This window comes from Erinaceus europaeus, chromosome 7, assembly GCF_950295315.1.
Source record: "Erinaceus europaeus chromosome 7, mEriEur2.1, whole genome shotgun sequence".
In the NCBI taxonomy this organism is placed as follows: domain Eukaryota; kingdom Metazoa; phylum Chordata; class Mammalia; order Eulipotyphla; family Erinaceidae; genus Erinaceus; species Erinaceus europaeus.
Window position 1 is genome coordinate 92,606,237 of NC_080168.1, and position 12,220 is coordinate 92,618,456.

Sequence of the window (12,220 nt, forward strand, 5' to 3'; positions counted from 1 at the left end):
TTTGGTAGGGACTGCAGCTTAAAAAAAAAAAAAAAGAAGTCAGGCAGACAGAAATTCAACATTCTAAATAAAAGGAAAATATACATATGAGTGGTCCGGGAGGTAGCGCAGTGGATAAAGCATTGGATTCTCAACCATGAGGTCCTGAGTTCTATCCCCGGCAGCACATGTACCACAATGATGTCTGGTTTTTTTCTCTCCTTTTTCATGAATAAATAAATAAGTTCTTAACTTTAAAAAAAAAAAAAAAAAAGTACATACGACAACTCCAACTCAAGGTCATGCTTCTTACTGGCACAAGGATTTGAAAAAGATATGAAAGTTGCACAATACAGTAGCAAATAACTTTTCATACTATTTCTACATAAAGTGTGACCAGATTTTTATTTTTATTATTATCATTATAATCTTTATTTTCAAAGACCAAGAATAAATGAAAGCACTCAACCCAAATATTTCCAATATGCTTATCCCTAAATCTCAGTCTAATCACTAAATCTTTTGTCTGAACCTGGGAAATGGCCATCAACCACACAAGACATACAATCTTCAACTATGTGAATTTATTTATTTTTTATTATTTTTATTTATTGGATAGAGACCATCAGACACAAGAGGGAAGGTGGTGGGAGGGAGAGAGGGAGAGAGACAGACCAACCTAGCCCAGCTTCACCACTCACAAAACTTGCCACTTGCAGGTGGGAACCTCAGCCTCGAACCTAGCCTTCAGTATTGTAGCATGTGCACTCAACCAGGTGCGCTACCACCCAGCCCCCTATGTGAATTTTATATGTTAGACTTAACAAACCAATTACCAAAAAATTGGTTTCTATAATATATATATATATACATATTGGTATATACAACACCTGGACAAAAGCCTACAAATGTTACAAAATTTAATACAGAATGAAATTCCTCCAAAAAAAATGTACCAGATATTCTATATATAGAGGGGGCCAGGTGGTGGTGTACCTGGGTAATAGCACCTATTACCATGTACAAGGATCCAGGTTTGAGTCCACAGTTCCCACCTGCAGGGGGATGCAGCGAAGCAGGTCTGCAGGTGCCTTTCTCTCCCTCTATTTCCCCCTCCTCTCTCAACTTCTATATGTCCTATCAGAAGAAAAAGAAGAAGAAGAAGAAAGGAAGAAAGAAAAAATGGCCACCAGGAATGGTAGATTTCAAGTGCCAGCACTGAGCTCCACTAATAACCCTGTTGGCAATAAAATAATAATAATAAGTAGTAGTAGTAGTATATAAATAATGCATAAGTACAAGGGCTTTGTAAAAACATTAGAATATCTACAAGAAATCAGAAGGGGCTAAACTTAAGACACAAAATGAATTCTTAATAAGAATGCCATCAAAACAAACTCCAAAAAAAGTCCCCAACAGTTGATTTTTAAATTGTTTCAAGTTAATTTACTTACCGGTCCTTGTGCTTGGCGCCATGTGCGCTTAACCCACTGCGCCACCGCCCAGGCCCATCAAGTTAATATCCAATGGAACCAAATTAAAATACAATCACTATGAAAACGTAGGCCTAGAGTAAAATGAAACTATACTACAACATAGTAATTAAGTAGGCACCACTATCAACCCCATACTACTGAAGCACCGTGAGATTAAATAATGTAAGCCAAGTCAATAGCAAGTGTTAGAAATGAGATTCTGATCAATTCCCAGCACCACTGGAAGCCAGAGTTTAGCAAAGCTCTGGCAGGGAGGGAGGGAGGGAAGGGGAAATTAGATTCTGAAATTCCTTTAGTTCCATATCCCAACTCTTAACTGTCACATGATTTCTCCTAATGACAGAGATAAACTTCCTGTCATCACTTCTGCTCAAAGTTCAAAAACATGCAAAGTAGACTTGCCAGAAAAAATATGTACAGTCTAGATCTTTTTTCTATTAATTTTTCCCCATCGCTTTTTTTTTTTTTTAAGATTTTATTTATTAATGAGAAAGACAGGAGGAGAGAGAAAGAACCAGAAATCACGCTGGCCCATGTGCTGCCAAGGGATCGAACTCAGGACCTCCTGCTTGAAAGTCCGATGCTTTATCACTGCACCACCTCCCGGACCACGTACAGTCTAGGTCTTAACACAGAGATCCAAACTCAGGAAAGCTGGATTTGGACCCAGCATCTATAGTTTTTAAAATAAAAGTACTACATGTCTCCACCCATGTTTTCTCTTTCTACTGACAAATCTTTTACAAAATAAATAAAAATACTACAGGTGCAGGCCAGGAGAAAGCTCACATGGTATAGTACACACTATACCATGAATGAGACCCTGTGTTCAAGCCCTGGCATCACATGGGTACATGATGGATGACATCAGGGGAGGGAGCTCCATGAATGGTGAAGTGGTGCTATGGTGTCTCTCCTTTCCTCTCCTCTTTCTGTCTCTATCTCTCTTTCCCTCCTTCTCTCTAAATTTGAAAAGGGAAAAAGGAACTGGAAGAGGTCTTACATTCAATCCCTGGTAGGGCATTAAAGAGAGACAAAGACAAACACTACTTGTTGCAGCCTAGGAGTTAGCTCAGCAACAGAGCATTCCCTACAAGCACGAGGTCACTGCATATGACAGAACAGTGCTCTGATTTCTGACTCAAAAAGCAAATAAATCTTCAGTTTTTTTTTAACTATTTATTAACCAGAACATCACTGTGGCACATGTGATGTCAAGGACATGACTTCATGCTCCTAATTCCAACACTTTATCCACTATGCCACCTCCTCCTGGGCCACAAAAAATATCTTTCAAAATAAACAAGTAAAAATGCAACGCATGGGGTCAGGAGGTGGCACACCTGGCTAAGCGCACACATTAAGGTGTGCAAGGACCTGGGTTCAAGCCTTTGGTGTCTACCTGCAAAGGGATAGCTTCATAAGGGGTGAAGCAGGGCTTCAGGTGTCTGTCTCTCTCCCTCTCTATCTCCTCCTTTTTCTGTCTCTATCTAATAATAATTTGTTTTTTAAAAAATGCAACACACAATTTTTGGGAGTCATGGTTAATATACACTGCCCCATGTTACAATTAAACCTGTGGGAAAATACTGTCACATACACACTTTTTCAAAAGAGCTAAAACTGGGTGATCTGGTTTTTCATACCATGTTAACCAGCTTTGAATATTATTTTAAGTGGTCTGGGAGGCTGCGCAGTGCATAAAGCATTGGACTCTCAACCACGAGGTCCCGAGTTCTATCCCCAGCAGCACATGTACCAGAGTGATGTCTGGTTCTTTCTCTCCTTCTAACTCTCTCAGGAATGAATAAATAAATTCTTTTAAAAATATATTATTTTAATAGAAGCAGCAACAAAATATTTATTTTTAAAAATAAATAAACTATTGAGTTTTACTAGAAAAATTATTCCAGTAGCCTGTGAAGTAGTACAGCAGGTAAAGTATCTGACTTTCAAACATGAGGGCCCAAGTTCAATCCTTAGCATTGCAGGGTAATGTTCCAGTTCCCTCTCTCACAAACATTCTCTCTCATTAATATATTTAGAAAGAAACAAATACAAAAAAAGAGAAAGAGGGATGGAGGAGGGAGGAAGGGATGGACAGAAGGTGGGAGAGAGAGTACACCTGGGGGAGGGGGTAGATAACAATGATTATGCAAACAGACCCTCATGTCTGAAGCTCTAAAATCACAGGTTCAATCCTTCGCACCACCAAAAGCCAGAGCTGAGCAATGCTCTGTTTAAAAGGAAAAAAAAAATAAATACACCTGGTAGAGCATATGTTACAAAGCTCAAGGATTCAAGTTCAAGCCCCAGTCCCCACCCGCAGAGGGAAAATTTAATGAATAGTGAAAGAGTGCTGCAAGCCTCTCCCCCACCCCCGCCCGCCCTTTCTACCTTCCCTTTCCTTTTTTATTTATTTATTTATTTATTCATGAGAAAGATAGGAGGAGAGAAAGAACCAGACATCACTCTGGTACAAATACTGCCGTGGACTGAACTCAGGACCTCATGGCTGAGAATCCAATGCTTTATCCACTGCACCACCTCCCAGACCACTACTTTCCCCCTTCCCTATACTCTGTCTTTATCAATACATTGATTAGTTTAATGAATTAATTTACTTATTTTGAAGGCAGGTGGGTGGCACATTTGATTGAGCATGTTACAGTCCGAAAGGACCCAGGTTCACCCTAGTTCCCACTCGCAGAGGGAAAGAGTGATGAAACAGTACTGGAGGTGTCTCTCTGTCCCTCTCCCTCTCTACCTCCTCCTTCCCTCTCAGTTTCTGGCTGTTTCTAGCCAATAAATAAAGATTATTTTTAAGTATTTATTCCCTTTTTGTTGCCCTTGTTTTATTGTTGTTATTGATGTCATCATTGTTGGATAGGACAGAGGGAAATGGAGAGAGGAGGGGAAGACAGAGAGGGGGAGAGAAAGATAGACACCTGCAGACCTGCTTCACCGCTTGTGAGGCGACTCCCCTGCAGGTGGGGAGCCAGGAGGCTCGAACCGGGATCCTTACAACGGTCCTTTCTGCTTTGCGCCACATGCGCTTAACCCACTGCGGTACCAGTACCGTCTGACTCCCTAAAGATTTAAAAAAAAAATTTTTTTAATTAACTTAAAGAGAACTCCAGGCTTGGCAGACTACAAAAGTTGCAGAGGTAGATAGCATAATGGTTACGCAAACAGACTCTTATGCCTGAGGCTCCAATGTCCCAGGCTCAATCTCCTGCACCAGCATAAACCAGAGCTGAGCAGTGCTCTGGTAAATAAAAGAAAAACAAAAACAAAAAGTTAAAAAAAAAAAAAAAAAAAAAAAAGGTGAAGAACAAGAGTAGAGAAAAACTAAACTGTACTATGGTCAAAGCAAATGTAAGAAACATTAAAATAAAAACAATAATGGTGCCATTGGGTGGCTGGGTGACAACACACCTGGTACAGCGAACATGTTACTGTAAGGACCTGGGTTCAAGTCTACCCCACCCCCTAGTTGCAGGAAGAAAGCTGAACAGTGAAGCAGTGCTGCAGATAGTTATCTACTTCTCTATCTCCCCCTTCCCTCTGTCTCTATCCAATAAATAAATAAAATAATTTTAAAATGGTATCACTGAATAAGATCTGAACTTATTAAGGAAAGTGTAGGTATTTGGAAAAGGGGCAGATTTTGGCACTGAAAAATAATTTAGGTGGAGTGATGTAAATGGATGTGAATTTCAAAGAAAGGATAAATGAGGTAATGAAGAATAGCTATACAATAAGACTAAATTTAAAAAATCAAATCACCAAGGTAATGAGCAGAAGAAAAAAGGCAATCTTACATTTCGCAACTCTACTTCATCACCCAAGGCGTTCTTTCAATATCAACCCAAGCCCATGTAGTTCAAATGAAGAGAGTCTTTCTTGGAAAGACCAGACTAGAATAATCTGGATGGAAAAATCAAATGAGGTAACTTTGAAAAATGGAGTGAGTGGGGGGCCAGGTAGTGGTGCACTTGGTTAAGCACACAATTATCAAGCACAAGGACCCAGGTTCAAGCCTCTCAGACTCCACTTGTTGGTGGTAAGCTTCGGGACTGGCGAGGCACCACCTGGCCCCTCTCTTTCCCTTTCTTTTTTTTTTTTAAATATTGATTTATTTATTTTCCCTTTTGTTGCCCTTGTTGTTTTTCATTGTTGTTGTAGTTATTGATGTCGTCATTGTTGGATAGGTAGGACAGAGAGAAATGGAGAGAGGAGAGGAAGACAGAGGGGGAGAGAAAGACACCTGCAGACCTGCTTCACGGCCTGTGAAGTGACTTCCCTGTAGGTGGGGCGCCTGGGGCTGGAATCAGGATCCTTATGCTTGTCCTTGAGCTTTGCGCCACGTGTGCCCTACCGACCGACTCTCTCTCTTTCCCTTTCTATATCCGTCATCCATCTCAGTTTCTCTGCCAATATCCAGTAAATATGTAAATCAGAAGTAATAAAATTTTTTTTAAATATAATGAGTGAAATCCAAGAACAGCATGCACCCTAAAGACAAAAAAATGACATGATAAGAAGCTACCAACAACCTATCACTTCAAATAGCCAATATGGGGCAGGGATAGATAATGCTTATGCAAACAGGCTCTTATGTCTGAGGCTCCAAGGTCCCAGGTTCAATCCCACACAGCATTATAAACCAGAGCTGAGCAGTGGTCTGGTTAAAATAAATAAAATAACCTATATGTATAAATGTGATCATTTTTCTAATACACATTTTTATTACATCACATATTATCAACAGCTCTGACATCCCCATTCTGGAGATAAAGAATATGAAGGGCAGAGAAGCCACACGCTTGCTCAATTGCCAAGGTCACACACCAGAGTTACATTAAAAATAAGACCATATTTGTTATTTTGCCACTAACTCTACTAGTCCATACACCAAACTACAAATATTGTTCAAATAGTTCAAGAATGAAATGGGGAAAGCAGCAGATGGAAAAAACTGTGAAACTCAGGTTACAATGGAAGCTACCTTAGACGAGTATGCAGTAGTCCTTAATACTGTACGAGTCAGTATGAAATACTCCCTCATAAGAAAATACTGCCAGTAGTTGGTTAAGACAGTCCCAAAGAACAAGGGGTTTCACATACGCTCAGATAGCGGATAAGCAATACAAATAAAATTTTAAATAAAATTTAAAATAAATAAAAAAATAAAATTTAAAATAAAAAACTCCTGCGCACCAAATCCTACTTCCTAACATTAAACTTGGAATGAGACCACTACTAACCACCTCCGTTAAAACTGGACCACGGATATTCCCACAGAAGCATCAGTCATCTAGGAAATACTTAGTTAACATATTCCTAGACAATCGTAGGATGCTGTCAGTCTCCAACTACTGGTCTGGAAACATACACTGCTGCTGCTCACAACCACCAACCAACTCAGCAATCTGGTAAAAATGGATCCAGTTCACGCTTTCCTAAGTGCACAGCAGCACGACACCTTTACAGCTTCTCCTGAAGGGACAGAAATGCCTTCACCAGAGTGAAGCAGAAGGCAGCAAGGGGATGGATGCCCTTAGGAAAAGAGGACAGGTTGGGGGTCAAAAAAGTGGACTTGAGGAACCACAGACAGAATCTAGAAAAAGTGAGACAGGGAAAGGAAGAACTAAACAACCACCTCTTGGGGGAAAGGCGTGGGGAGGGGGATTGCTAATATCAACAAAAGTCCCCAGAAATGGGGAGGAGGGGTGTCAGAGCGGAACACAACAAAATAGCTGCCAGGCCCAGCCGGCCTTGGAGCAGAAGCCGGCTCGCTAATTCCCAGGCTCAGGCAGCAGTCTCCAGGAAACAGCTAACACTACCATGCCTCTCCCCCCCTCCACCCTCCACTGGCTGTTCCAGATACAGAAAGGCGCCCCCCCCCCCCCGGGGTCCTTCTGCCGCGGAGTTTCGAAGAGCAAAGTAAATGCCAAGGTAAAACTGGGGTGTCCTCCGAAGCCGTTACATACCTTCCCGCTCACTACACCCGCAGCCGCCATATTTCCTGCGCGTGCCTGTGATGACGTAGCACTACCTCACGTGTCTCTCGAACTCACAACAACATCCGGCGAAACTCTACTGATATCCGGGAGGGAAAAGGGCGGGGAGAGGCGGCAATTGAGCGGAGGGGGCGGGGCAGGAGGCGTTGTCCCGCGCGTGCGTACTGTGTAGGGCTCCGAGGACCTAGGGGTGGAGCCGCTTCCTCGTACTGCGCATGCGCCGGTCAGTTTTTTTCTCTGGAAGTAAATGAATTTAGTGTTTTTCAGTTGGTAGAGTGTCTCAAGAGATAGACACTTATGTATCTATACCTAAGTCATTGTATTGGAAGCTGGCAAAAATGAGCCTGGCTTTTTAGCTGTATGTAAATTAACTTTCCGTTCAGTTTCTTTCTTTTTTTTTATTTATTTATTGATTCATGAGAAATGATAGGAGAGAGAGAAAGAACCAGACATCACTCTGGTACATGTGCTGCCTGGGATTGAACTCTGGAGCACATGCTTGAGAGTTCAATGCCTTATCCACTGCGCCACCTCCCACCGCTCCTCTCAGTTTTTTATGTATAAAATTGCGATAGGGCCTGTGATAAAGATTAAAGAAATCCCAACCATCTGTCGAAAGAGCAGGGACAGAAATTTTCCCCTTCTACATGTGAAGTCTTCTATTTGAGTCTGGTCACTGAACCTAAGCAAGATATTTTGATAGGAATTGTGATAATACTGTGCCACACGCTCTTCGCTAGAGTTCAACACACATGCCTCCTAACTTCTGCAGTTACTGCAGCTGTGTGACTTGATACGGGGCTCTTGAGTTAGCCTAATATTTCTTACCGCCGACAAGATAATTCGCCAGGATAGTGCACCTGCTTTTGTCACGTACTGTTCTAGACCAGCCCCCCACCGCCCCCGCCCCTGCCGCCAGCACCAGGGAAGCTTAGATGCTGTAGTGTCTTACTATTTCTTTCTGTTTCTGTCGGTCTCTTTGTGAGAAAGCAGACCTGGAACAGTGAAGCCCCAGAGATGAAAATAAGTATTTCTTCTACTCTATGTCTGAAAGAAAATTTGAAACCCAGAAATAGAATACAATGCCAGAAATAGAATACTCAATTCTTCTTCTAGCGTTTGCCCTTCTTCCTTAGCCAGTCAACAGCGTCAGGTTGAAAGCTGTCAGGAGCTGCTTGTTGCTGGCTTTGAAAGTGACTGGGATCCATGTGGATTCAGTCATTCAGTCGGCTAGGAAGGATCGTCAGTTTCCCCAATGAATGGGTACTCACGGGATGCACCACGAAGGTCGATCCAATGCACCCAGAATACTCAATGAATGAAAGTAACTACTTCTTTCTTTCTTGCAACATTCTTTCTTTTTTTTATTATTATTTTTTTATTTAAGAAAGGATTAATTAACAAAACCATAGGGTAGGAGGGGTACAACTCCACACAATTCCCACCACCCAATCTCCATATCCCACCCCCTCCCCTGATAGCTTTCCCATTCTCTATCCCTCTGGAAGCATGGACCCAGGGTCATTGTGGATTGCAGAAGGTAGAAGGTCTGGCTTCTGTAATTGCTTCCTCGCTGAAGATGGACGTTGACTGGTCGGTCCATACTCCCAGTCTGCCTCTCTCTTTCCCTAGTAGGGTGGGTCTCTGGGGAAGCAGAGCTCCAGGACACATTGGTGGGGTCTTCAGTCCAGGGAAGCCTGGTCGGCATCCTGATGACATCTGGAACCTGGTGACTGAAGAGAGTTAACATACGAAGCCAAACAAATTGTTGAGCAATCATGGACCCAAAGCTTGGAATAGTGGAGAGGAAGTGTTGGGGGGTACTCACTGCAAACTCTAGTGTACTTCTGCTTTCAGGTATATATTTTGCAGTAGTTTATGGATACGTGTGAACATATGCTCTCTCTCACAGAAACTGGTGTATATCTAGGTTTTGGGACTTTGTTAGAAAGTGAACCACCTGGGATGGAATTAGAATATACTATGAAAGGAAAGTTCTCACCCGAGTGATGAAGCTGAAGGGTTGTCATTCCACACCTGAAGTCTCTGGACACAGTCTGAGCTGAAGCATGTTGAGGTGGCAATCGTTGCCTTGATTAGGTCGTTATCGGCTGATGCAATATTATTTGATATGGATTGGGAGAGGCATATGGGAAAGTGGGCCCTATCCAAGGGTTCCAGGACTGGGGGAAGTAGAGGCTCTATAGTGGAGATGTGAGGTTCCTGCTGTCTTAGGGTTCAAAAAGTCAATCGATAGTTAATGTTATCATCACATTATTTGGTAATTGGGTTAACTTTGAAAAGTCCTTTTGTTATGGTTTGCTGTACAGTACCCAGTATCTTGTAAATAGCTATGCACTGGTTGCTTCTGATCTACTTGGCCTAGGCTTTTGAGAGAGTCTGCATATCAATTACACAGCCTATATATTTTAAAAATTCAGTTTGTGTTTTGAAAATTTTTGAGACATACAATTAATTTTTTTTTTAAATTTACTTATTCCCTTTTGTTGCCCTTGTTGTTTTATTGTTGTAGTTATTATTGTTGTTGTTATTGCTGTTGTTGTTGTTGGATAGGACAGAGAGAAATGGAGAGAGGAGGGAAAGACAGAGAGGGGGAGAGAAAGACAGACACCTGCAGACCTGCTTCACCGCCTGTGAAGGGACTCCCCTGCAGGTGGGGAGCTGGGCCGGGGGCTCGAACCTGGATCCTTACACCAGTCCTTGCGCTTTGTGCCACGTGCTTAACCCACTGCGCTACCGCCCGACTCCCGAAACATTCTTTCTTAAATTTTATTTATTTGTTATGACAAAGAGAGAAATTGAGCGAGGTCAGGCGGTAGTACAGTGGGTTAAGTGCACATGGCCCATAAGTGCAAGGTCCTGAGTAAGGATCCCAGTTTGAGCCCCCAACTCCCCACCTGCAGGGAGGGGTAGCTTCACAAGTGGTGAAGCAGGTCTGTAGGTTTTTATCTTTCTCTCCCCTTCTCTATCTTCCCCTCCTCTCTCCATTTCTCTCTGTCCTATCCAACAACAACGACATCAATAACAACAATAATAATAACCACAACAACAATAAAACAACAAGGGCAACAAACGAGAAAAAAAAAAAGCTCCCAGGAGCAGTGGATTCATAGTGCACACATCGAGCCCCAGCAGTAACCCTGGAGGCAAAAAAAGACAAATAAATAAAAATAAATTTAAAAAGAGGTAGTGCAGCGAGTTAAGCGCACGTGGCGCAGAGCACAAGGACCGGCATAAACCCAAAGGAACCTAAACTCAAATCCCTTGATCATTGTAACATATGCATTCAAGCAGTTGCACCATCCCACAGTTATTTATTTTTAAGGTCTTATTTATATGTTCTTAAATGTGTGTACATTCGCACTAAAGAGAGAAGAGAGATACCAGAGCATCACCCTGGCATACATGGTACTAGGGATCAATCCTAGGACCTCAAGAATGCGAGTCCTTAGGGTGGGGGTATAGCATAAAGGTTATGTAAAGAGACTTTCATGCCTGAGGCTCTCAAGTCCCAGGTTCAATCCCCCACACCACCATAAGCCAGAGCTGAGCAGTGCTCTGGTAAAAAAAATAAATAAATAAAAGAATGTGAGTCCTGAGCTCTATACCATTAAGTCTCCTGCTCAACCATGGGTAACATTTATATAAGTTTAAAAATTAAAGATGTCTCTTTGAGAACATTAGCATACCAATTTCATCTGGTACTTCCTGATCTTTTGTTTGTTTATTTATTTATTTATTTTGTTGTTGCATCGCCTGGGCTTCACTGCTCCAAGCTAAGATTTTCAGCAATAAAGAGAGGGAAAGAGGGAGTTGGGCTGTAGCGCAGCGAGTTAAGAGCAGGTGGCTCAAAACACAAGGACCGGCATAAGGATCCCGGTTCGAACCCCGGCTCCCCACCTGCAGGGGAGTCCCTTCACAGGCGGTGAAGCAGGTCTGCAGGTGTCTATCTTTCTCTCCTCCTCTCTGTCTTCCCCTCCTCTCTCCATTTCTCTCTGTCCTATCCAACAACGACAACAACAATAATAACTACAAAAAAAAGGGCAACAAAAGGGAATAAATAAATAAAATAAATAAAATTTAAAAAAATTTTAAAAAAAGAGAGGGAAAGATACCACAGCACCAAAACTCCCCAACTGGACTAAACTTTCTTTTTTTTAATGTATTTATTTATATATTACTGGAAAGAAACAAAAATTGAGAGGTGGGGATATAGAGAGAAAGAAACAGACACTTGCAGACTTGCTTCACAACACTTGTAAAATTTTACCCTGCAGGTGGGGACCAGGTACTTGAACCCGGTCCTTGAACACTGTAATATGAGCACTTAACCAGGTGCACTGCCATCTGGCCCCCTAAACTTTTTTTTTTAAGTTATTTATTTATTTAAGAAAGGAGACATTAACAAAATCATAGGATGGGGGGAAACTTTATTTTTTTTAAATATATTTGTTTTTACTTTAATGAAAGAGATAGAAAGATACAAAGAGAAATCGAGGGAAATGGAGAGACCAGAGCACTACTCAACTCCGGCTTATGGTGGTGTCGTGGATTGAACCTGGCACCTTGGAGCCTCAGACATGAAAATCTTTTTGCGTAACCATTATGCAATCCCCCCACACACACACACACACACACAATCATCTTCTAAAGCAGAAATAATGTCATGTCAACACCCTATTTAAAAAATTCTTTTTT

At 41.8% G+C, this 12,220-nt stretch overlaps 1 protein-coding gene across 1 annotated transcript in view; it reads right to left on the reverse strand.

The window, feature by feature from the left end:
• TBC1D15 (TBC1 domain family member 15) overlaps nt 1-7,615 on the reverse strand; it is a 79,189-nt gene extending 71,574 nt beyond the window's left edge. The window contains exon 1 of the mRNA XM_060193520.1: nt 7,472-7,615. Within this exon, the coding sequence (XP_060049503.1) occupies nt 7,472-7,501 (30 nt within the window). The 5' untranslated portion in view covers nt 7,502-7,615. The remainder of the gene's footprint in view (nt 1-7,471) is intronic.
• Between the last annotated feature and the right edge of the window lie 4,605 nt (nt 7,616-12,220).